This window comes from Trichosporon asahii (assembly GCF_000293215.1).
Source record: "Trichosporon asahii var. asahii CBS 2479 unplaced genomic scaffold scaffold00050, whole genome shotgun sequence".
In the NCBI taxonomy this organism is placed as follows: domain Eukaryota; kingdom Fungi; phylum Basidiomycota; class Tremellomycetes; order Trichosporonales; family Trichosporonaceae; genus Trichosporon; species Trichosporon asahii.
Window position 1 is genome coordinate 1165798 of NW_014040874.1, and position 20781 is coordinate 1186578.

The window sequence follows — 20781 nt, forward strand, 5'->3', positions numbered from 1 at the left end:
ATGGTCTCGGTACCGTACAAAATCCCATTGCCTGCCTCTCCGCCACCGACACCGCCAAGGGAGGATCTCGCGACTGTTACAGCGGGTGCGGGTCGGACAACAGAGACATCGTCTTCGGCGGCCCCTAAGAATATGTCGTCCACATCATCCCTCTCTCAGACCGCTGCCAACGCCGGCAAGGCTGCCAAGCACCTGAGCATGATGCGCAGTGCGGGTATTCCTTCTCCCGACGTCTCGCGGGATAGCTGCGACGATAGCTACAGATCCGACCACGTCAGGAAGCTTCCGAAGCTGAATGACTTTGAGCTGATCCGTGTTCTCGGAAAGGGCTGCGCAGGAAGGGTACGTCGTCTATGGAGAGAAGACAACGGAGACTGACAATTCGCAGGTGCTTCTTGTCAAGCATGCGGGTACGACTCGCGTGCACGCGATGAAGGCCATCTCCAAGCGAGCAGTGCTGGCAAACGACGAACTCGACCACACACTCGCGGAGCAGCAGATCCTCAAGCACTTTGCAGCCGACCGCCGCAACCCGTTCGTGTCCCGGTTATATTACTCCTTCAGTGACAAGGAGAACTTCTACCTCGTGATGGAGTTCTACCCCGGAGGAGACCTCGCGACACAAATGGAGATCCACGGCATCCTTGGGCCCTTGCGAACGCGATTCTATACCTGTGATATCGTCGCAGGTCTTGAAGCACTGTGAGTTGTTACGGGTTTCAACGCTAATCCCAGTCATCGAGAAGGCATTCTCGTTCGCGATCTCAAGCCCGAAAACATTCTCCTCAACTGGCATGGCCATGCTGTGCTCGCCGATTTTGGACTGTCGAAGAGCTTCGGATATCGTGGCGACCCCATACCGGTCAAGCTTCCTGCCGATTACATCGAGGGGAAGGGCATTCCGCCAGTGTACGCGGGCAAGGGCTTCGGCTCGTACCGCAATGGCGAGCTAACCTGGGATCGTGCTTACTCATTCGTTGGAACGCAAGAGTATCTCGCACCCGAAGTGATCAAGCGCAACCACTACACCTACGCCATCGACTGGTGGGCCTTGGGGTGCATCGTGTGCGAGTGCCTGACGGGTCGCGTGCCCTTCCGTGGCCACGACGATGAGAGCAACGCTGAGCTGTACGAGCGTGTCATCAACTCCCGATGGGACGCCATGTACCGCGGTGAGACCAAGCCGAGGAGCTACTTGAAAGAGCGCTACCGCATCGACAGCACCACCTACGACTTTATCGACGGCGTGAGTTGCGATTATCTTGAGCATGCGTGAACAACCGCACTGACCCTGACAGCTCCTGCAAAAGGAACCAATGTTCCGTCTGACAGAACCTAGTGTGAAAGTGCATCCGTACTTCACCAACGTGTAAGTGTTCCCCCTCTTTGAGAGTCTACTTTCACAGCTGACTCTCACCCTCAGTGACTGGGCTACAGTCGACAAAGGTGACTATCAGGATCCTTTCCAGCTTGAAATCAACCCTGTCGCCGAGTACAATACGCAGTTCTTCCCCCGTCTGTGTCTTGAGGAGACACCGACGGTGGACATGACTGGACACGACTACGGCAGAGACTCCGACCGCGAACAGAGCCCACTCAATAGCGACGAGGTCTACGCTCGTGTGCAAGCCGAGTTTGCAAAGGAACTGGAGTCGTTCGACTGGACGTGCCAGGACTACGAGCTGGAAGACGACGTCTCCGACATTGCTGAGGACAGCGAGTTCGCCCTCTCCGAGGACGAAAGCGAGGACGAGCCTGTCGACGCCGAGGAGCAGGTGGCCGTGCCGAGAAGTCACTCAGCCACTGATTCCGAACCCCAGCCGGTTAGCAACGCAACAGCCAGCATCCGTGACTCTCCCGAACCAGTTCCCATTGAAGAGCCTGTGTCTGCTGAGATTGAGACGACTCCTCAACCCCCTCAGCAACCACTTGTCCAGCAGGTCGACATTCCAGTGGAGAGCTCGCCTTCTGCCCCTGTCATTCCTGAAGAACCCGCGCAGCCCATGGTCGAGTCACCTGTCACAGCCATGGAGACCGTGCACGAGGATGCGCCTCTGTCTGTGACAACTGTCACAACACCTCCACCTGCGCCCGCGCCCCCTGTCGCACGTGTGGCTTCAACTTCGTCGAAGGATGCTTCTCCCGACGCTCCTTCCATCAAGCTTCCGCCTATCGACGCTCTGGGTATTCGCACTACCCCTGCTCCCGAGCAGTCCACTGTGCAGCCTGGCGACATTACGATCAGTCAGGATCAGTACCTCAACGTGCGCCTGCCTTCCGGTCCTCCCTCGAGCGGCCTCTCAGTGTCGGACGTCATTTCCGTTCCTTCGCCTCATCAAGGCAGCCCGAACCTCCTCATCCGGCGTCACCGCCACCTCCCTTCGATCGACCGTGTCAATCAACGTCTGTCTGTTGACTTAGGCGGCACGTTCGCTCAGCTTGGTGATGAGGACTGGGAGCAGCTAGACAGCCGCAAGATTCCGGAAGCTGTCAACGGCGCGAACGCTGCTGGCCAGACCTACTCTCGCTTTGCCCGTGGTCTTGGCTCGGTCCTCGGTCGGCGGCCGTCATCGCGTACTGGTGGTTTGCGCACTCCTTCCATGAGCGTACGCTCAGGTCTGCGCAAGAGCGTTACGACCTCCGAGTCTGAGACTGACCAGGATCTGGAGCGCAGCCCTGGCGGCAAGACTAGGTCGCCGCTGTTCGCTGCTCGAGGTGTCGAGAACACGAAACGAGTCTTTGGTCGCATCAAGGCGTTCCCGCCATCAAAGCGTACTGGCCACGACCCGTCCCGATTGTCTGCTCGCTCGCCACCCACGGTCCACTCGGCCATGCCATCGGCCACTCCTTCAGCCACCCACTCCGCAGCCCCTTCTGCCACCCACTCCCAATCCCCTTCCTCGTCACCCTCCCCTGTCGGCTCCATTCGTGGAGTCGCTCCGGTCGCCGGCCTGGTCATCCCCTCATCACCGCCGACGCTCGCTGCGCCTCTCCCGATCACCACAACTGCTGCGCTTCCGCCGTCCTCAAACGCTGCCACTGCGTCCCTTGTGGCTTCTCCCTCCACTACGTCTGTCGAGACCCCTCGCCTGAAGCGCGGAGGGTCATTACGCGCCGACCCTGCCTCGAAGCGGAGCTCTATTGTCTCTGCCTTCAGCCCCGGCGGTAAGCGTATCGTTCGGTCGGGAAGCGAGTTCAACTTCTTCTCCAAGCCCAAGGGCCGTACGCAAATGGAGCGTACCGTCTCCGAGCGCAACCCGAAGGCTCCCGCCACGGCTCCCACGACTGCTCCCGGCAGCCCTGGAGCCACCTCTGACAGTACGTTGAGCGCCGCAAGCGCCAGCTCCGTGCCGCGCATCGAGTTACAGCCTACCCCGCCCATCGTGTGGGGTTTGGAGCTCAACACTGAGAAGGCTTAAGAAGACGCGCCATCTCTTCTACTACCTTTATCCTCTTGTCCGACTACAGACCCGCATCACCCTACCACCCCCACCACTATCACCTACAACATACCAGACCCCACACACATTTCTATCCACTATACTATTGCAAGATTACAACACGGCAGCAGCAAGGAAAGACAAAAACGAAAGAAGGTTCCATTTCATTACTCCAGACATTTCACTTCACTCATTCATCCTCGCATTACTACTATATTTTTACTCTTTTTGTCTCTCTCGTCCACCATGCGAGGTACATACCCTTGTCATAGTCGTTTCATTGTACAAACCCTCTCCTTTACTTTTTACCTCCTCCATGCATTATGGTGTTTAATCGCGATAGAGCCTCAGTGTCGGGTGAATGCGCACAAGTGCCGTCGAAGACGCGGCCGACGGCGATGACCAAGGCAGCGCTGGCGCCAAGTGCAGGAGCAAACGCCGAGGTCCGGGCAGACACCGCTGAGCATTGAGATGTTCGGAATGTCGTCATGGGCGGAACCAAAATTTGGGAGGTTGGCTGACCAAAGTCGGTGACTGGAAGATCCAGGATCAGTCATCACAGCCGGGGAAAGGGCGCAGGCTGGCTGGGATGCGGAGCACGCGCAGCATGGAGCCTGGTCCTGGCCTTCGATTGCATCTCATGCGCTCATCGGCAGCCAGAGCGACCTTCCTATAAAGAGACATCTTGTTTTCGCAACGTAGCCCATCGCTGCATGCTCACTACCACACACCACTTTACCGCGCTTGCGCGTAACTCCACCGTCCAACAGCTCAAGCGCTCGGTCTCCACCACTACCGGTCTCATCCCCAACACCCGCAACTCGTCCTTTGCCCGCCCAGCTCGTCTTGCCCGGGCCATCCCTCCCCAGCGTTACTTCTCATCCACTAGCAGAATCAACATGCCCCCTCTCCCCATCCAGAAGGCTGAGGAAGTCGGCGAGTAGTGAGTACTCTGATGCGACGGCAGCGTGCTCGATGCTGTTACAGATGTGAAGGAAGTGGGCTTTACCAGGACGTTATCAAGCCGATAGCGATGTTGACGGTTTGGATCTGGGCGGTCATACGCAGTCCACCCTGCCTCCCTTGCCTGGCACGCTCCATATGAGAAAGTGACTAACAATCGCAGTGACATCTTTGTCATTGGCGGCGGCTCTGGCGGTCTCGCTACTGCCCGTCGTGCTGCCTCCTACGGCGCCAAGGCTGGTCTCGTCGAGGGCTCGCACCGTCTCGGCGGTACTTGCGTCAACGTCGGCTGTGTTCCCAAGAAGGTCATGTGGTACACTGCCGAGGTCGCCGAGGGCATCCGCCACGCCTCGTCTTACGGCTTCGGTACCGAGGCCGAGGACAAGAAGATTGCGGACAACTTCAACTGGCCGTACCTGAAGGAGAAGCGCGACGCGTACATCAAGCGCCTGAACGGCATCTACGACCGCAACCTTGCCAAGGACGGCGTCGACTACCACGAGGGCCACGCCTCGTTTGTCGATCCCCACACCCTCGAGATCACCAAGGAGGACGGCTCCAAGTACCAGGTCAAGGCCAAGAAGATTGTCATTGCTGTCGGCGGCGTCCCCACCGTTCCCACCGAGGAGCAGGTCCCTGGTGCCCAGTACGGTATCACCTCTGACGGTTTCTTCGAGCTCGAGGAGCAGCCCAAGCGCGTCGCCGTCGTCGGTGCCGGCTACATTGCCGTCGAGCTTGCCGGTGTCTTCAACTCGCTCAACACGGAGACGCACCTGCTCATTCGTACCGAGCACGTTCTCCGTACGTTCGACCCGATGCTCAGTGACGTTCTCGTTCCCTGGATGGAGCACACTGGCATGCGCGTGCACAAGAACTCGGGTGTCGAGAAGGTTGAGAAGACGGCCACCGGCCTCCGCCTCACCGGCAAGAACATCGACATTGAGGTCGACTGCCTCATCTGGGCCATTGGCCGCCACTCGAACGTCGAGGGCCTTGGACTCCAGAACGCCGGCGTCGAGGTCAACAAGAAGAACGACATCCCCGTCAACGAGTACCAGGAGACGAATGTTCCGGACGTCTACGCCCTGGGCGACGTGGCGGGCAAGGCTCTCCTGACGCCCGTGGCGATCGCGGCCGGCCGCCGCCTGTCGAACCGTCTCTTCGGCCCCGCGCAGTACAAGAACGACAAGCTCGACTATGACAACATTCCCTCCGTCGTCTTCTCGCACCCGCCCATCGGCTCTGTCGGCCTCAGCGAGCCAGACGCGCGCAAGAAGTACGGCGACGACGACATCAAGGTGTACAAGACGTCGTTCCGCGCCATGTCCAACGCCATGCTGGAGGAGGACGCCAAGCAGCCCACCAGCTACAAGATGATCTGCCAGGGCAAGGACGAGAAGGTCGTCGGCCTCCACCTCATCGGCGAGGGAAGCGACGAGATGCTCCAGGGATTCGCTGTCGCGATCAAGATGGGTGCCAAGAAGCAGGACTTTGACGACACGGTCGCTATCCGTGAGTTAACTCTAGCTTGGACTGTAATAACTGACGATCAGACCCCACGTCCGCCGAGGAGGTCGTCACGATGCGATAAATCTAGAATTCAACATATAGAATATATGCAGTTGATAAGGGACTTGAGAGAAAGTGCAGGGTACAGTAAATGGACAAGTGGGAGTGGGCAAGAGACCTCGCGTGTGGGGGGCTTAGATGGAGCGCCAAGACTGCAAGCAGGGTGTCGGAGCTCTTTCACAGCAGCAGCCAAGGAGAACTGAGCGCCGGACGGACTCCCAGTGGCGTCCCGTTCAGCAGAAACGGCAGTCACACGATCAAGTCTCGTGGCCATGTCTCCCATCGTTTCTTTCGCGCGCCAAAGACAGTGCAGTTATGTATGCACGGCACAGCCACAGCGGCCCCCCGGCCTCCCGGTCGATCAGCGGCCCGCCGTGCGCCACCCAGGGAGGACTGGGGAAGCAAGGGGGCGAGGAGGAGATGCGGGGGCGGAATCGAACCCCCGCTACGTAGACGCAGTTCCGTCCAGGTCGGTTTCCCCGATATGTCTAGCGGGCTTCACCGCCGACCTTGTTCGCGGCGATCGCTGCTCCGTGGTGCTGGGCGGGTCGCCGCGCCGCACTCTCGAGTTCACTTCATTCACTTGAGCCGGGGCAGGATGGCCGTGGATCGGAGAGTCCGGAGAGTCTTTCCCCTCAGTTTATCTCTGTGGGGACCCCTCTTCTCAGAGAAGACGACTCGGTGATCTGCTCAATGGGCAGCTGATGACCAGGTGAGACGCGTGATACGGTTGTAACGGCCGGTCCGGGCCTGTCCGGGCCTGACCTGGGACCTTGATTCCGATGTACCGACATACCGACCACATCTTATCTATCAAGACTCTGTCGGCCTCACGAGACTTCACGGCTACGCTCGCAGGCTGAGCGTCGGCGCTACGGGCTGCATTCCGACTGTCCCACGCTGCATGCGCCATTACAGGGACAGGTAAAAGCTCAAGCGATCCAAGGTTGCCAGATGCACAGAACGAACTCTTGACTGCTCACACGCAACTCACGCGAGCTCGGCGCACTCTCGCTCTTCCTGCTGCTAAGGAACTAGCCCAACTCAGATCAGGAATCTGCTTGCAGGCCGTCTCCCCTCTCCGTTTCCGGGTCGCAGTTCCCTGGCCCAGAGTCAGTACTCAGCCCGTTCCATCGATCCGAGCGAAGTCGCTCGTCCTCTGGCTTTCCTGCCAATGCGCTACTGTTACATAAATGCTGTTCTCTATGCCGAATCTAATACACGATGCTCCTTTCGCTCAGAACTTGATGTTGACTGTCTGTCAGCTCACCTCCCTGTTTACCTAGCTATACTCACAGCTCTCGCCACACCCGCACGTGTCGACAATGTTCGGGTTGTCAAACACGAATCCCGCGCTGAGCTTGGTATCCCGCCAGTCCATGCGGGAGCCGATGATGGAGAATAGCGCCTTCGAGTCGACGAGCACGCGCACACCGTCCTGCTCCACGACCTCGTCAAACTTGCCCGGCTGCGGGACGTAGTCGAGGTGGTACGCCATGCCGGCGCAGCCGCGCGTCTTGACGCCGATGCGCAGGAACTTGGGCTCGGCTGGGTTCGCCTGCAGCGCCTCGAGGCGCTTGATGGCTTCCGGCGTCTGCGGTTAGCTGAGCGCCGCGGGGTCTGACAGCAGAAGGACGAGCGTCACGCGGGTGCTGAACACCGCAACTATGATCCGCCGCACCGCTCCACTTCCACACTCACCATGGTCAGGGGAGCCTTCTTGCTCGCAATCTTGCGCCTCGGGCGCGGCGGGGGCGGCGACGCCTCGAGCTTGATGCCGGTGCTGGGGCCGGCGGCGGCGTTGGCGTCGCCGAGGAATGCCGGCGGGGTGGTCATGGACGGCGTCGTCGAGCTGACCGCGGCACGGACAGGTGCAGTCGAGCGGAAGCGCACGCCCATGGGCATCGCGCGGGGCATGCTGCGCGCGAGCAGCGCAGAGTTGCGGAGGACGGGGAACGACATGGTAGCAGTAGTGGCGTGAGGTCGGTGGCAGTCACTTGTAGTGTCTACACGTCTAGATGAAGGGCGCAGACCGGGTGTGAGTAGACGAGTTGGAGAATAATCAACGATGGAGATGGAGGAAGAGGTGGCAAGAAGTAGTCGAGCCCAAGTCGAGGTGATGCATGATCCGGTGCTTGGGTCGGCGGAGGTCGGTCGGGCGACAGCGCGTAGAAATCGTCGGTCTGGAATGCTCAGCTTGTGGTTGGTCGAGCCCCGGCCAGGGGTTAGTCTCCCACGGCGTCAAGCCTGAGCGTGGCTGCGGTGACAAAGCGACAGAGCGCGGCCCTGGAGCCCCGGCCGTTGGGTGGCGATAGGAATGGATCGCAGGCAGCCGTACCGACGTCGCCAGCCTCGGAGACGCAAGAAGGGTTTACACTATGCATCCAGTTTATACTATATTCTATCTAACCATTGAGTCCATGTGTTAAGCCTATTTACAGGAAAACGTCAGTCCTGTACCTGTCCTTTGCGAGCTTGTCGAGGATCTGCTGCGGGTCCTTGCCCGCGCAGCGCGGCTGCTCCTTGATAATGTCAAGAAGGACCTTCTTGAGGCCGGAGCCGAGGCGCGCTCCGCTTCCGCAAGTATAGAACTGGGCGCCGTCATCAAAGAGCTTGACAATGTCGTCGCTCTCCTTAGCGACGCGGTCCTGCACATACTTGCACCCAGGAACGGTGTGGACCTTGTCCTTCGGGAAGCCCGGGATTTCGGTCGCGTCCGAGCGCGAGAGGACGGGCCGGAAGTCGAGCGCGCCGCTCTCGACCCACTCGGCGAGCATGTCCTTGTGGTAGATCTCGTTCGGTGTCCGCACGCCAAAGTAGAGCACGGTCTTGCCCACCTCGCGTCCAGCCGCCTTCTGCAACGCGCGCTCCTCGATGAAGCCGCGGAACGGGGCGATGCCCGATCCAGCCGCGAACATGACAATGGGGACGGCGGGGTCGACCGGCGGGTGGAACTCCTGCGACGACTTGACGGTGCAGTTCAGGCAGTCTCCCGGCTCCAGGAAGGCAATGTAGTTGCTCGCGACGCCGAGGTACGAGCCCTTGCCCGTCTTGCTCGGGGTGGTGTGCACAGTGAAAGTAAGCGAGACTTCCTCGGGGTTCTTCAGCGGCGTTGACGAGATGGAGTACTGGCGGATCTTCATCTTGGGCAGGGTCGAGAGGAAGAAACCGAATGGCGGCTTGCAGCCCGGGATCTGCTCGAGCAGGTCGGCGAGCGCGAGACGCGGCTCGGTGACCGCCTGCGTGTAGTTGTCCTCGAGCGCCTTGATGCGCTGCTTGTCGAGCGGGTCGGCGCAGAACTGCTCAAGCTTGGGGAGCACACGCTTCGACACGGGAAGACCGAGCTCGACATACGACGACAGCAGGTCGCCGATGCGGATGGGCACGCCGCTAGGGAGCGACGACGTCGGCATGTTCAGCACAATGTTGTCGTTCGGGTCCAGGTTGAAGAGCTTGAGTGCGCGCTCGACGGTGGGCTCTGGGTTCTTGGGCAGGACAGCGAGGTAGTCGCCCGCGCGGTACTGCAGGCCCTCGGGCAGCTTGATCGTGACATAGTTGGTCTGAGGACAGTTGGGCGTCGCCTCGGTGAGGATGCTCTGCGAGACAATCTCGCCCACGCTCGAGATGCCCGTCGAGAAGTGGTCGCCGGTCGGGTTCAGACTGGCCGGAGAATCTTCATCTTCATCTCGGGGCTTAGGGGAGCGCCACCCTTGATGTCCTCCTCGGGCGCCTCGACCTTGACACCACCCCTCGGCGTGGGGTTCGAGCCCTTGAAGTGGTCCCAGAGCTTCTCCTTGAAGTCCTCAAAGTCCTCGAGAATGTCGCCACCGGCATCGCCGAGCGAGAGGGGCATGAAGCGCTCTCCGCCGAGCTGCGCGATGCGCTCGTCAATAAACTTGGGGATGCGGTGGAACGTCGCCGCCCAGTCGTGGTGGCCGGCACCCATGACGCAGTACTTGACGCCCTTCTCGGAGCCGTCGGGGAGGTTCTTGAGCGCCTCGACAAAGATGCGCGCGTTGTCGGTCGGCTGGCCCTCGTACGACGCCGTTACGATGACGACGGGGCCGTCGGTCGGCAGCTTGCCGCTCGTGCACGCCGTATCGAGCTCGCCAAGCGTGACGTCAAAGCCCTTGGCCTTGGCCTCGGCGGCGACCTCGCGCGCGAGGCCCTCGCACGAACCCGAGTTCGAGCCGTAGTAGACATACATCTTCTCGCCGTTCTTGGCCACGGCAGCGGAGGACTGCTGGTGCGAAGCCGTGTCGACCTTGTCATTCTTGGTGCTCGCGGTGCCGCCGGCGAGGAGCTCGGAGAGGAGCGACTGGTTCTTGTTCTTGCGGGGGTGCGCGATGATGTTGAAGTCCTTGGGCTTGATCGTGAGCGTCTGCTTGATGGCGAGGTCGTACTCGGGGTCGGCCATCGTGAGGTCGAAACGGTTCACGATGAGCGCAACAGCGAGAATGGCCTCCTGCATCGCAAAGATACGGCCGATACACGCGCGCGCACCGTTGCCGAACGGCTTCCACGCGTCCTCCTTGATCTCGCGCCCGTCAAGCCAGCGCTCGGGATTGAACTCGTCCGCGTCGGGTCCCCAGGCATCCGGGTCGCGTCCGAGCGCGGGCAGGAGCACGGCGATGGACTGGCCGTAGTTGACCTTGAAGCCGCCGGGGAGAATGTCGCCCTCCTCGGAAACGGGGGTGACCGCCCAAGCCGGCGCGGTCGGCTGGAGACGCAGACTCTCTTTGAGCAAAGCCTCGATGTAGGTCAGGTGCGAGGGGTTGATCTTGAGGAGGTTGCCGCCCGCCTCGGCAATGACGCGGTCCGCCTCCTCGCGCGCCTTCTGGAAGATGTTGGGGTGCTTGAGCATGTAGTACGTCGCAAAGGAGAGCAGGCCCGAGGTCGTCTCGTGTCCCGCGATCAGGAAGGTGACCATCTGGAAGCGAATGTTTTCGTCGGACAGGTGCTCGCCCGTCTTCGGGTCCTTGTCGAGGATCATATTGTTGAGCAAGTCGTGAGCCTCGGGGTCCGGGTGACGGCGACGTTCGGCCACAATCTCGTCACACTGGCGCCACAGCTCCTTCGTGTCCTCGCGGTACTCGCGCTCGCTGCCGAGCATGATCGCCTGGATCAGGTCCGGGCGAGACGAGCGGTTCTGCGCCTCAGACAGCAGCTTGACCATGATGTCGATGAAGGGGTGCACCTTTTCCGTGTGGAACGAGTTGAACCGGTATCGGAACGCGCAGAGACCGATGGTGTCCTGCTTGTCAGCTTTAACCTACTGTGCAGTACTCACAAAGGTGAGACGGGTGTACTGGTCGGCGGCCTCGAAGGGCTGGCCAGCGTGGTGCTCCCAGAACATGAGCATCTGGGTGATGACGTCGCACATCATCGGCTGCATCTTGCGGATGGCGACAGGGCTGAATGCGGGGACTAGAATGCGGTGGGCAAGCTCCCAGTTGTGCTCGCCGGTGTAGCTCGTGAAGAGACCATCGCCGGCAAACGCGCGCACCTCTTTGAGCGGCTGCGAGATGAACTTGTGGTACTTCTGCTCGTTGCAGATGTAGTGCACGAGGCGCTGCGACGAGAGGAAGACGACATACTCCTTGAGCTTGAGCTGGTAGATCTCGCCGTACAACGCCGCAAGCCGGCACAGCGAGCCCATCTTGTCGTTCAGGTCGAGGTCGAGCAGGTTGCCGAGGAAGATGGTCTCCTTGGGCTGGGGGATGGGCGTCGTGCCCTCCGCCGTCTTGGCGACCTCGCCGCCGCCGTTCTGGTCGTTCTTGTCGTTGTGGGGGTCGGACATGGTGTATGTCGCTGTCTAGAGATCCAACGTGGGCAAGACTCTCAAGCCACTCCATTTATATGTAGCCTTCTGCATTTTCATTGGTATCGCCTGCGACGTCATGAAAACCGCCTGTTCGGATCCTCGTAATGCTTGGCCGACGCTCATTTCACGTGCCTTGTCCTTTGTTGATGCGAAGTAGTCGCACCCTGTCAGAGCAAACGCAAGCGTGCCCAGCGCCCGTGGGCCAGCTCGCACGCAGCCCGTAGGCCATCCTAGCGAGCATCCCAGCGGCCACCTCATCCGTAGTCAAGTCCAAAGGACCATCAAAAGACAGGGGAGACTTGCTCGGTGGACACACGGGGAGAGGAAACCTTAACGTCATCGCGGCGATTTCATTGGGTCTCATACATAGCGGACCTAGAAGTCTCAAGGGCGGGGCGCCTGAAGATGCCTGAAGGGCTTGCCCCGTGGTCACCTAAAGCACCTTAGGTGACCACTGGCATGCACGGTGAGGGCAGCCCTTGCGATCGGGTATGCCGCCGGCCATCGCTTACTAGCGATCTTGACAAATCGGCGTTCCAGCAAGCTATCGTACCGCTGTCCCTGCGTCTATCTGATAGCACCACGCTAGTGATGTTTTTGTTGATGCTGTCCCGCACTCTGCCCCGCATTAAAGTCAGAGTGGGAGTAGTGGGCGATGCATGGACGCTGGGATCCGGCGACCGCACCACGTTGCGTGGCCGAGGGCGGACCAGAGTTGACCCCCCTCGCTTGCAGTTTCCGATCTTTCCCCGGAAGGACAAGATGGGGGATCGCCGCTGAGCAGCCTCGGCGCTGGTCTACTTCTCGGAGACCGTACAACCAGAGTGGCCGAGGCCGATCTCCTCGGCTACAGACAATCTAGCTCCAGTGTCGTCTCTGAATCGTAGATATGAGATCAGTAACGATCTGTCGTGTTCAGAAGTATGGTAACCCAACGTGTACACGGCGTGAGATTGACTGAGCCAGTGCTGCGCCTCGTGCACCGCCGATTTTCCAAGAGCCAACACTTTCGGGATTCTTCTGGTTCCCGCGCAATAACGCGGCAACCTGCAGATGCTTCCTGGACATCACCTCAGCCCGTGGAGGCACAGCACGAGGATACTGCGCGAGGTGATGATGCGACTTCGAGTCACCCACACTTGGAACCGTCCCCTTGTCTTGCTAAGACGCGTCACGCGTTAGTGAGTTCGCCTCGACCACTCAGACAGGTGACTGGGCAGTGGCAGCACGAGGAAGAGCGTCACGAGGTGAGGTAATACACGAAGCCTGACCAGTCGTCACCTCAATCCCGGTAACTGCCTGACTGACTCAGTGCTCGGACGCGTTAGGCGAGTGGATGTTCAGCTGCCGTGAAGGCGTTGTGGGCTTTCGTTGTGTGTCGCAAGGTGATCTCTGATTGTCAGCTAGTGGACGTCGCCATGGCTTCTGTCGATACTCACTATTCTCTCTAGCGCACCCACACGCTTTCCACCCATTGACGGCCTCAACTCTCACAACTCCACTACTTCGCATTGTTTGTGAAAATCGTGATAGACATAGCGGTTCGAGAAGACCGCTTACGCGCCGCTTGCGAACGATCCCAGTGTCAGCGTCGCGAGTGCGAGCCCGCGTTCTCCAACGAAGAAACCCGCCGCCGAGCCGTTAGTGAGATAGTGTGTTTCAAGAACGATCAAGACAATCCAAGGCAGTCAAAAGCCAGAATTCCAGTGAGAGCACTGACCAGGAGCAAGCACGCACGTCTCTCTCGAAATTTCAGAACCTGACCGGCCGACCTTGGCCGGCGGCACGATCCCGGCATTTGGAGTTAGCGGGCGTCTCCTCTCTCGACGCGTCCATAACCGGACGGTGGCATGGAAGCCGGGTGGTATTGCACCATGACGTAGTACCCGGCTTCTTGCCGGTTTCAGAAGACTTTTGGATCGACGAACCGGCGGATAGCTGCGGCAAGAAGTTCAGTGGTGCCCGACCAAAGCCGGCGGTATCGGCGCGGCGCACACCGGCGTGCCGGCGGCCCATGGCTGGTGGTCACACCAGGGCTAGTGGTGCCCGCTGACTGTTGGCCATTGCATGGCTAGTGCAGCCGGTGGCCCAACATGCCGGATCTGACGATTGCGGCATGTGATCGACAGAAAGACGGCCTTGACCACGGGCAATGCTGGGCCATTGAACGGCGTACAGTTGAGGACGGAAGACGGGCGCACAGTACCTGTTGGCATGTGGCATGTTGCATGTTGCGCCGCGACTTGGCGATGGGGCGGAGATTCGGTCCTGTCGTGTGTCAGGGGACGGACCGCCGCCGCCGTCAGTAAGGATCGCCGCTGGCGGTGCGAAGCCGCTCCACGACGCCGGCCACGTCGATCGAGGCATATTCGGCCGTGAGCAAAGACCTGAGGGGCGCGTCGCGTGCTGTCCGTTGAACGCGTCGCGACTTCCGACTCGGAAGGAAAAGTCGCGCGACCATGGAAGGGGTGAGCGGGCGGGCGGCGGAACGTAGATAAGGGCAGCAGCCGGGTCGTCGGCCGGCACGCCATATCTCTGACCAGACGCAATTCGGAAGTATTGCGGCGGCTTGGAGCGGCACTAGCGGCAGTATACGCGGCAAATGCATCGTCGTCACGGCACGTGGTCGGCTCAATGTCGGCTGAATCAAGGTGTTATGCGCGGCTGCCCTCTGCAAAAAGTTGGTCAGGCGAGACGAGTGGGTGCGTGCTGAGGAACGCGGATGAGTGCATGCATACCAGGACCCAGCGTGCACCAATCGCCGGGTGCAGAGGAAGGCCAAGTCGCTGCGTCGCTGCGTCGCAAGCGGCGTGGCAGGTGCGCAGGTGCGGGTGAGCGGCAGCAGCGGGCGCAGACTCGCAGACAATCTCTCATCCGCCATCCCATACGGCAGGGGTGTCTGGAGCAAGGGGGTCCGTCGGCCGTCGGCATAGTGTGCTGCGTTTCGACGGCACCGTCGTGAGCGGAGCGGGTCAGCGGGCGATGGCGGGGCACCCTGGGGGAGGGGGGGAAGGGGGGATGGGGACGATGTCAGTTGGTGGGATCCTCGTGGTGGGGTGTTTTTTCCGACTAGAGCCGACGGACAAAATGGGTCGCATACGGTGGTATCGGTGGAAAAGCCCAAAAGCCCCGGGTATTAGGACACTCACTGACCCGGCTAACTAGCGTCACTGCTGCATTCTCTATACCGCTGCTAATCACCACTCTCGCTGGCCGCTAGTCCGGCCCCGGCACCACCACCACCACCACCAGCTCACACCTCTCTTAAAGTCCAACCGAGATCCCCCTTCCTGGACTTCTTCTCTTTACCTCTCTTGCCTTTCTCTCTACTCACCGCTCAACCCAACGACCACCGCCCAGCAACAGCCGGCACACACACACACACACTTCACCCTCCCCACTCAACCTCACCCTCCCCCGCCACACAAATCAATCACAATGTCCAAGGACACCAAGCAGAAGGTCCCCCTTTCCACCCACCTGATCGCCGGTGGAACGGCCGGTCTCGCTGAGGCTCTCGTCTGGTGAGTCAGCCAGCAACCAGAGCAAAACTAACTCCCCAGTCACCCCCTCGACACGATCAAGGTCCGCATGCAGCTCGCCAAGTCGAACAAGGCCTCGGGCGTGAGTTTCCCAGCGAAAGCGATGGACCGCTCCAACAGGTCGCATGACCAAGCTGAGCGACTCCATCGCTTGCCGCGTAACCAGACCGAACAGCCGCTGACCACCTCTACAGGCCAAGCCCCTTGCTTTCCTCGCTACCGGAAAGCAGATTGTCGCCCGTGAGACCCCTCTCGGTCTCTACAAGGGTCTCGGTGCCGTCGTCACCGGTATCGTCCCCAAGATGGCTATCCGTTTCGCCTCGTTCGAGGTCTACAAGTCGTGGCTCGCCGACGAGACTGGCAAGCTTACCGGCTCGTCCATCTTCATTGCCGGTCTCGGTGCCGGTGCCACTGAGGCCGTCCTCGTCGTGAACCCCATGGAGGTCGTCAAGATCCGTCTCCAGGCCCAGCACCACTCGCTCGCCGACCCCACCGACGTCCCCCGCTACCGCAACGCCGCCCACGCCCTCTACACGATTGTCCGCGAGGAGGGCTTCTCGACCCTCTACCGTGGTGTCGCCCTGACTGCCCTCCGTCAGGCCACCAACCAGGGTGTCAACTTCACCGCCTACCAGTACTTCAAGAAGTGGGCCACCCAGTTCCAGCCCCAGTACAAGGACTCTGGTCTCCCTTCGTACCAGACCCTTGTCCTCGGTCTCGTCTCCGGTGCCATGGGTCCCTTCTCGAACGCCCCTATTGACACGATCAAGACCCGTATCCAGAAGGCCTCCAAGGTCCCTGGCGAGACTGCCTTTGGCCGCTTCATGAAGGTTGCCGGTGACATGTTCAAGAACGAGGGTGTCTCTGCGTTCTACAAGGGTATCACGCCCCGTGTCATGCGTGTCGCCCCCGGTCAGGCCATCGTGTTCACCGTCTACGAGCGCGTCAAGCGCATGCTCGACGCCCTCAAGGCCGACGAGACCAAGAAGGACGACTACGAGGCCTAAGCGCGGACGTGAGCTTTCGCCAATTCTTGTCATTAAAACGGAGCAGCAGCTCAACACAAGAGCTTTGCTCCGACTGGGTTCTTTTAAAAAAGGGTGCTAGTTTTTGGTCATCAGTAGAGTAACTGTCAACACACAAAACGGCGCTGTTTCGCAAGACAGCGCTTTCCAATCCTCAATCCTCCACACCTTATTCATAACAACCACGGCTTTACCACTGCATGCGAAGAGGCAGGGTAGAGTATCATATCACCTGGCATGCATGTTGTACAACATGAACGAGTTCACCGAGCAGATTATCTGATAGCTAGCTGGCGGGCATGGGATGGCCCAACCGCTGCTGAGGACGAGATTCTGGGGATCGAGGAGAGAAACGACTCGGCACACCGAGTCCCGCCCTGACGTCAACTTAGCCGACCGGTTTTTCCGCGATGAACTTGTCTCCGCGTGCCTCTTGACTTGTGGTGCCTCGTGGAGCTTCAGAGGAGATGTGACGGGGAATTCTCCGTCATTGATCGGTCAGTCACGCGTGTGTTCTTCCAGAGTTCTTCGGTGAGATCGCGTGCGATCTTCCATCAGAAGTGTGTGCGTGTGTGCTTTGCTTCGGTCGCTCCGCGACTAGAAGAAAGGACAAGAAGCACACGCGGTAAGGCTGTGTCGATCAGTCACGCTGCCCTGTTGCAGATCATGGAAGCTGGAAGGGAATGGGACACCCGTGGGAAAGGTTGGATCTAGCGAGACCGTCCTCCATCCTCGATCGAGCACAAGTGGGATAAAGACTAAAGCGCGCTCGTGGGAGAGCTTGAGCTTGGATCTAGCCAAGGCGCCCTCTGATCGCGAAGCACAAGTGCAAAAAGGTCAAAACGTGCAGCCAACAGTAGCGGGAGACCTTGATTCTCGAGGATCGAGTGGCCTCCAACGTCGCACATCGGCCCGATACCCAGCGGCAACGACGTGGTGATACAGTTCTTATGCCATATGGCAAAGTACAACAAATGATAATTACAGGCTATTTACTTGCCAGAAACCTCGTCCCAGCGCCTCTGTCTCCCCCTCTGCCTCCAGTCCCCTCCCTGCCCCGGTTGATCAGCCACCTGGCCCCTTACGCCCAGGCCGGCCCTCTCGGCCCGGACGACGGGAACGATTGGGTCAGCGCGCCCCGGCGTGCGTCCGAGACCTTGGCCCTCGCTCCAGCCCTGTTTCGCGAGCAGTTTGCGCGCGGCCTCGGAGGGTCCCGTCGGTCCCGTCGGTCCCGCTGCTACTACTGGTCGCGCCTCCTCGACGTCTCTCCGTCGTGGAGGCGAGGGCGGGTGCAGTCGCCTCCTCTCCGCCGAGCGGTCCACATACCCCGCCGCAGCGGCCCGAATCTTGGGTGCGGGCTCATCCTCGCCGAGCAAGTTGTCGCGGAGCGCATCCATCTCCCGGCGCCGCTTCAGGGCCTGTCTGCCCTTGCGCGTGCCGTTGCCGCTCATCGCAAACGTGTCCAGCTCAAAGGAGCTGACCTCGGGAATAGTGGCCGATTTGGGACAAGGACGCAAACGACCCTCCTCCAGGTCGATTTGCGCGTTGCCGCTCAGCTGGCACGAGCCGCACGGCCAGTCCTGATGGATGTGGACTGCGAACGTCGTCCGCCCCACTGTCAGCTTGTCCCCGTGCTTGAGGGCGTAGGGGGGTGAGGCGCACTTGGGCTCCGAGAGGCGCGTCGCGTCCGCTTCGCCTGGGTGCGCGACGTAGGTCCCCAGCGTGCTGCCTAGGTCGGAGACGTACCACCCGCTGTCTCCTTCTTTCGGCGGGGCGGGGGTTGGTGATGGCGAGCGGGAGGAGCGCCGAGGAGAACGGGGAGCAGACGGGGCCTGATAGAACACGACCGCGTGCGTCTTGCTGACCTCCATCTCCTTGATGCGCACTCTCGCCTCGGCGCCGCGGTCGCGGCCGAGTTGCGTGCCATCCTTGCGCGCGTCGAGGACGGCCACACTCCCCACTTCGAGCACTTGGGAGCGCTTGACCACGAGCCGGAGGAGATGGTTCGCGTCGTCACCTTCTTCGTGCGCCAGGAGCGGATCGCCGGCGGTAGGCGTGCCGTCAGAGTATGTTTCGCGGCCGTACGGATCTCGGCGTTGGGGAGAGGCAATGTACACTGGGTTCTTGGTCGACTCGATCCGCGCCAGCTTCTCCGGGTCCATGAGCGCACCCCAGCCCACATCGTCTTCAATCTCGCCTTCTTCCGGCTCGTAGTTGTCGTTCTTTGCGCCGCTCGTCCCGGTGTGCGCGGCGAGCTCCTCCGAGGTCAGGTACCGCCACCCATCTCCTTGGGGGAGCGCGTACATCCCCGAGGCGTTGTGGTGGTACACGCCGAGTTCGGGCGCCCACGTCCATTCGCTGTCGTTTCCGCTGCCGCCACGCCCGGCAGCGTCGCCGGTCGGGCAGGGCATAGTCGTGAAGTGGGTCGAGACAAGCGGCGATCCCTGCTGTGGTTAGGTTGACGAACCTCCACTTTTGCCTCTCGGCACGTGACACGATATTTCGCCTGCGGAAGTGGCCGAACTCGTGTGTGTGTGTGTTGGCTGTGGTGAGCCAAAATAAAGTCGGAAGTGCATACTCGACAACTAGACAGCAATGATTGGGGGATTGCTGAACAAGCCGGACGCGACGCAGGCGCCGGCGCCGACACCAGCGCCGGCCGCTGTGCCGACCACACTCGACACGACCGCGGCGACGACGCCAGGACCGACCGCCGGTCCGTCAACGCCGACAAGCGCGACCGCCGCCGCTACCTCTGCCCCGGCACCCAAGCCTGATGGAAAGAGCACGATGAAGCTCGGCGAGCTGATCAATAACAAGTAAGCTGAATCAACCGGAGCGAGCTGACGGACAGTCCCTACTTTGGTGCCGGTGCCGGACTCATGGTGCGTCTACATTCAGCTGCAATCTCTCGTCAGTAGCTGACCCCAGATCCTCGGCGCGGGCCTCGCCGCGCTCCGAAGAGGCGCCAAAACCGCTGCACACCTGGGCCAGCGCCGCGTGCTGATCACGCTCGAGATCCCAAACCGCGACGTGTCCTACAACTATTTCCTGGAGTGGATGGCGCACCAGATCGCCCTATCGCGCTCGCTGCCCGAATCCGAACGGGGCATGAAGGGTGTGCTGTCGGGCAAGCAAAACTTTCTCCCAACACACGAGCTGGCGGTGCAAACGCAGACCCAAGCCCTCGCGAACGGCCACATCCAGACCGACTTCAACCTCGTCCCCGGCCCCGGCACGCATTGGTTCCGGTACCGCGGGGAGTGGTTCCAAGTGAAGCGCATGCGGGAGCAGAAGGCAATGGACCTCGCGACGGGCACGCCGTGGGAGACGATCACGCTCACGGGCCTCAGCAGCAGCCGGGAGCTGTTCCCGGCTTTGCTGAACGAGGCGCGCGAGCTCGCCGAGCAACACAAAGAGGGCAAGCTCATCACCTACACGGCGATGGGCTTTGAGTGGAAGCAATTCGGCAAGCCCAAGCCGCGGCGCCCCCTCTCCTCCGTCGTGCTGCAAGAGGGCAAGGCGGAGAAGATTGCCGACGACCTCAAGGCCTTCCTCGCGCGCAACAAGTGGTACGCCGAGCGCGGCATCCCGTACCGTCGCGGATACCTCCTGCACGGCCCGCCGGGCAGTGGCAAGACATCCTTCATCCAGGCTCTCGCGGGCGCAGTGCACTACAACATTTGCACGCTCAACATTGCCGAGCGCGGCATGCAGGACGACAAGCTCAACATGCTCCTCAGCACCGTGCCAGAGCGCTCGTTCATTCTGCTCGAGGACATTGACGCCGCATTCGCCAAGCGCGTCGTCCAGGGCGCCGACGGGTACCAGTCTGGCGTCACGTTTAGCGGCATCCTGAACGCGCTCGACGGCGTCACGTCCTCGGAGCAACGCATCATCTTCATGACGACCAACCACCCCGAGAAGCTCGACCCCGCCCTCATCCGCCCCGGACGCATTGACGTGAATGAGCTCATCGACGATGCAGACGGAGAGCAGGCGTACAGGCTCTTCATCAAGTTCTACGGCCGCAACATCAACGAGATCATTGACGAGGAGAAGGGATCAGGCGGGCTCATGAATGAGGAGGAGCTCAGTCAGGAGGAGGTCGAGAGGCTTGGACGACAGGTGCAGGACATGGTCGAATCGGCTCGTGAGCAGGGAAGGAGGGTCTCCATGGCCAGTCTCCAGGGACACTTCATCCGACATGGTGCCGTCGACAGCCTCGAGGGCATCCCGGACCTGTGCGTTTCGCGGCCGCCGTACGGCGTCGAGTCCGAGTCGTCGTAGAATCATAGACACCCACATCACTCTTCATCATGCATTGCATCACTGCCGCCTTCTGACCGGTCACACGACTGTAAAACTTCAGACATCTTATACATCCATTTTTACGTGCCCGTATACTGCACTTGGCT

General features: G+C 60.6%; 6 protein-coding genes across 6 annotated transcripts; 4 read left to right on the forward strand and 2 right to left on the reverse strand.

Moving 5' to 3' along the window:
* On the forward strand, positions 1-3419 carry A1Q1_01628 (uncharacterized protein; the record flags this gene model as incomplete). The annotated part of the gene is made up of 5 exons (XM_014324667.1): positions 1-342; positions 389-689; positions 747-1246; positions 1299-1369; positions 1424-3419. The coding sequence occupies 5 exons, from the start codon at positions 1-3 to the stop codon at positions 3417-3419; spliced, it is 3210 nt and encodes a 1069-aa protein (XP_014180142.1).
* A 734-nt stretch (positions 3420-4153) lies between these two features.
* A1Q1_01629 (uncharacterized protein) lies at positions 4154-5994 on the forward strand (the record flags this gene model as incomplete). The annotated part of the gene is made up of 3 exons (XM_014324668.1): positions 4154-4383; positions 4567-5915; positions 5957-5994. The coding sequence occupies 3 exons, from the start codon at positions 4154-4156 to the stop codon at positions 5992-5994; spliced, it is 1617 nt and encodes a 538-aa protein (XP_014180143.1).
* Positions 5995-7186: 1192 nt separating this feature from the next.
* A1Q1_01630 (cytochrome P450) lies at positions 7187-11772 on the reverse strand (the record flags this gene model as incomplete). Its single annotated transcript, XM_014324669.1, has 6 exons — positions 7187-7215; positions 7269-7566; positions 7674-8202; positions 8412-9568; positions 9634-11121; positions 11263-11772. 6 exons carry the CDS (start codon positions 11770-11772, stop codon positions 7187-7189), a joined length of 4011 nt encoding a protein of 1336 aa, XP_014180144.1.
* A 3615-nt stretch (positions 11773-15387) lies between these two features.
* Positions 15388-16345, forward strand: A1Q1_01631 (uncharacterized protein; the record flags this gene model as incomplete). The annotated part of the gene is made up of 2 exons (XM_014324670.1): positions 15388-15420; positions 15533-16345. The coding sequence occupies 2 exons, from the start codon at positions 15388-15390 to the stop codon at positions 16343-16345; spliced, it is 846 nt and encodes a 281-aa protein (XP_014180145.1).
* A 1010-nt stretch (positions 16346-17355) lies between these two features.
* On the reverse strand, positions 17356-18774 carry A1Q1_01632 (uncharacterized protein; the record flags this gene model as incomplete). Its single annotated transcript, XM_014324671.1, has 1 exon — positions 17356-18774. The coding sequence occupies one exon, from the start codon at positions 18772-18774 to the stop codon at positions 17356-17358; it is 1419 nt and encodes a 472-aa protein (XP_014180146.1).
* Positions 18775-19474: 700 nt separating this feature from the next.
* Positions 19475-20653, forward strand: A1Q1_01633 (AAA family ATPase; the record flags this gene model as incomplete). The annotated part of the gene is made up of 1 exon (XM_014324672.1): positions 19475-20653. One exon carries the CDS (start codon positions 19475-19477, stop codon positions 20651-20653), a length of 1179 nt encoding a protein of 392 aa, XP_014180147.1.
* Between the last annotated feature and the right edge of the window lie 128 nt (positions 20654-20781).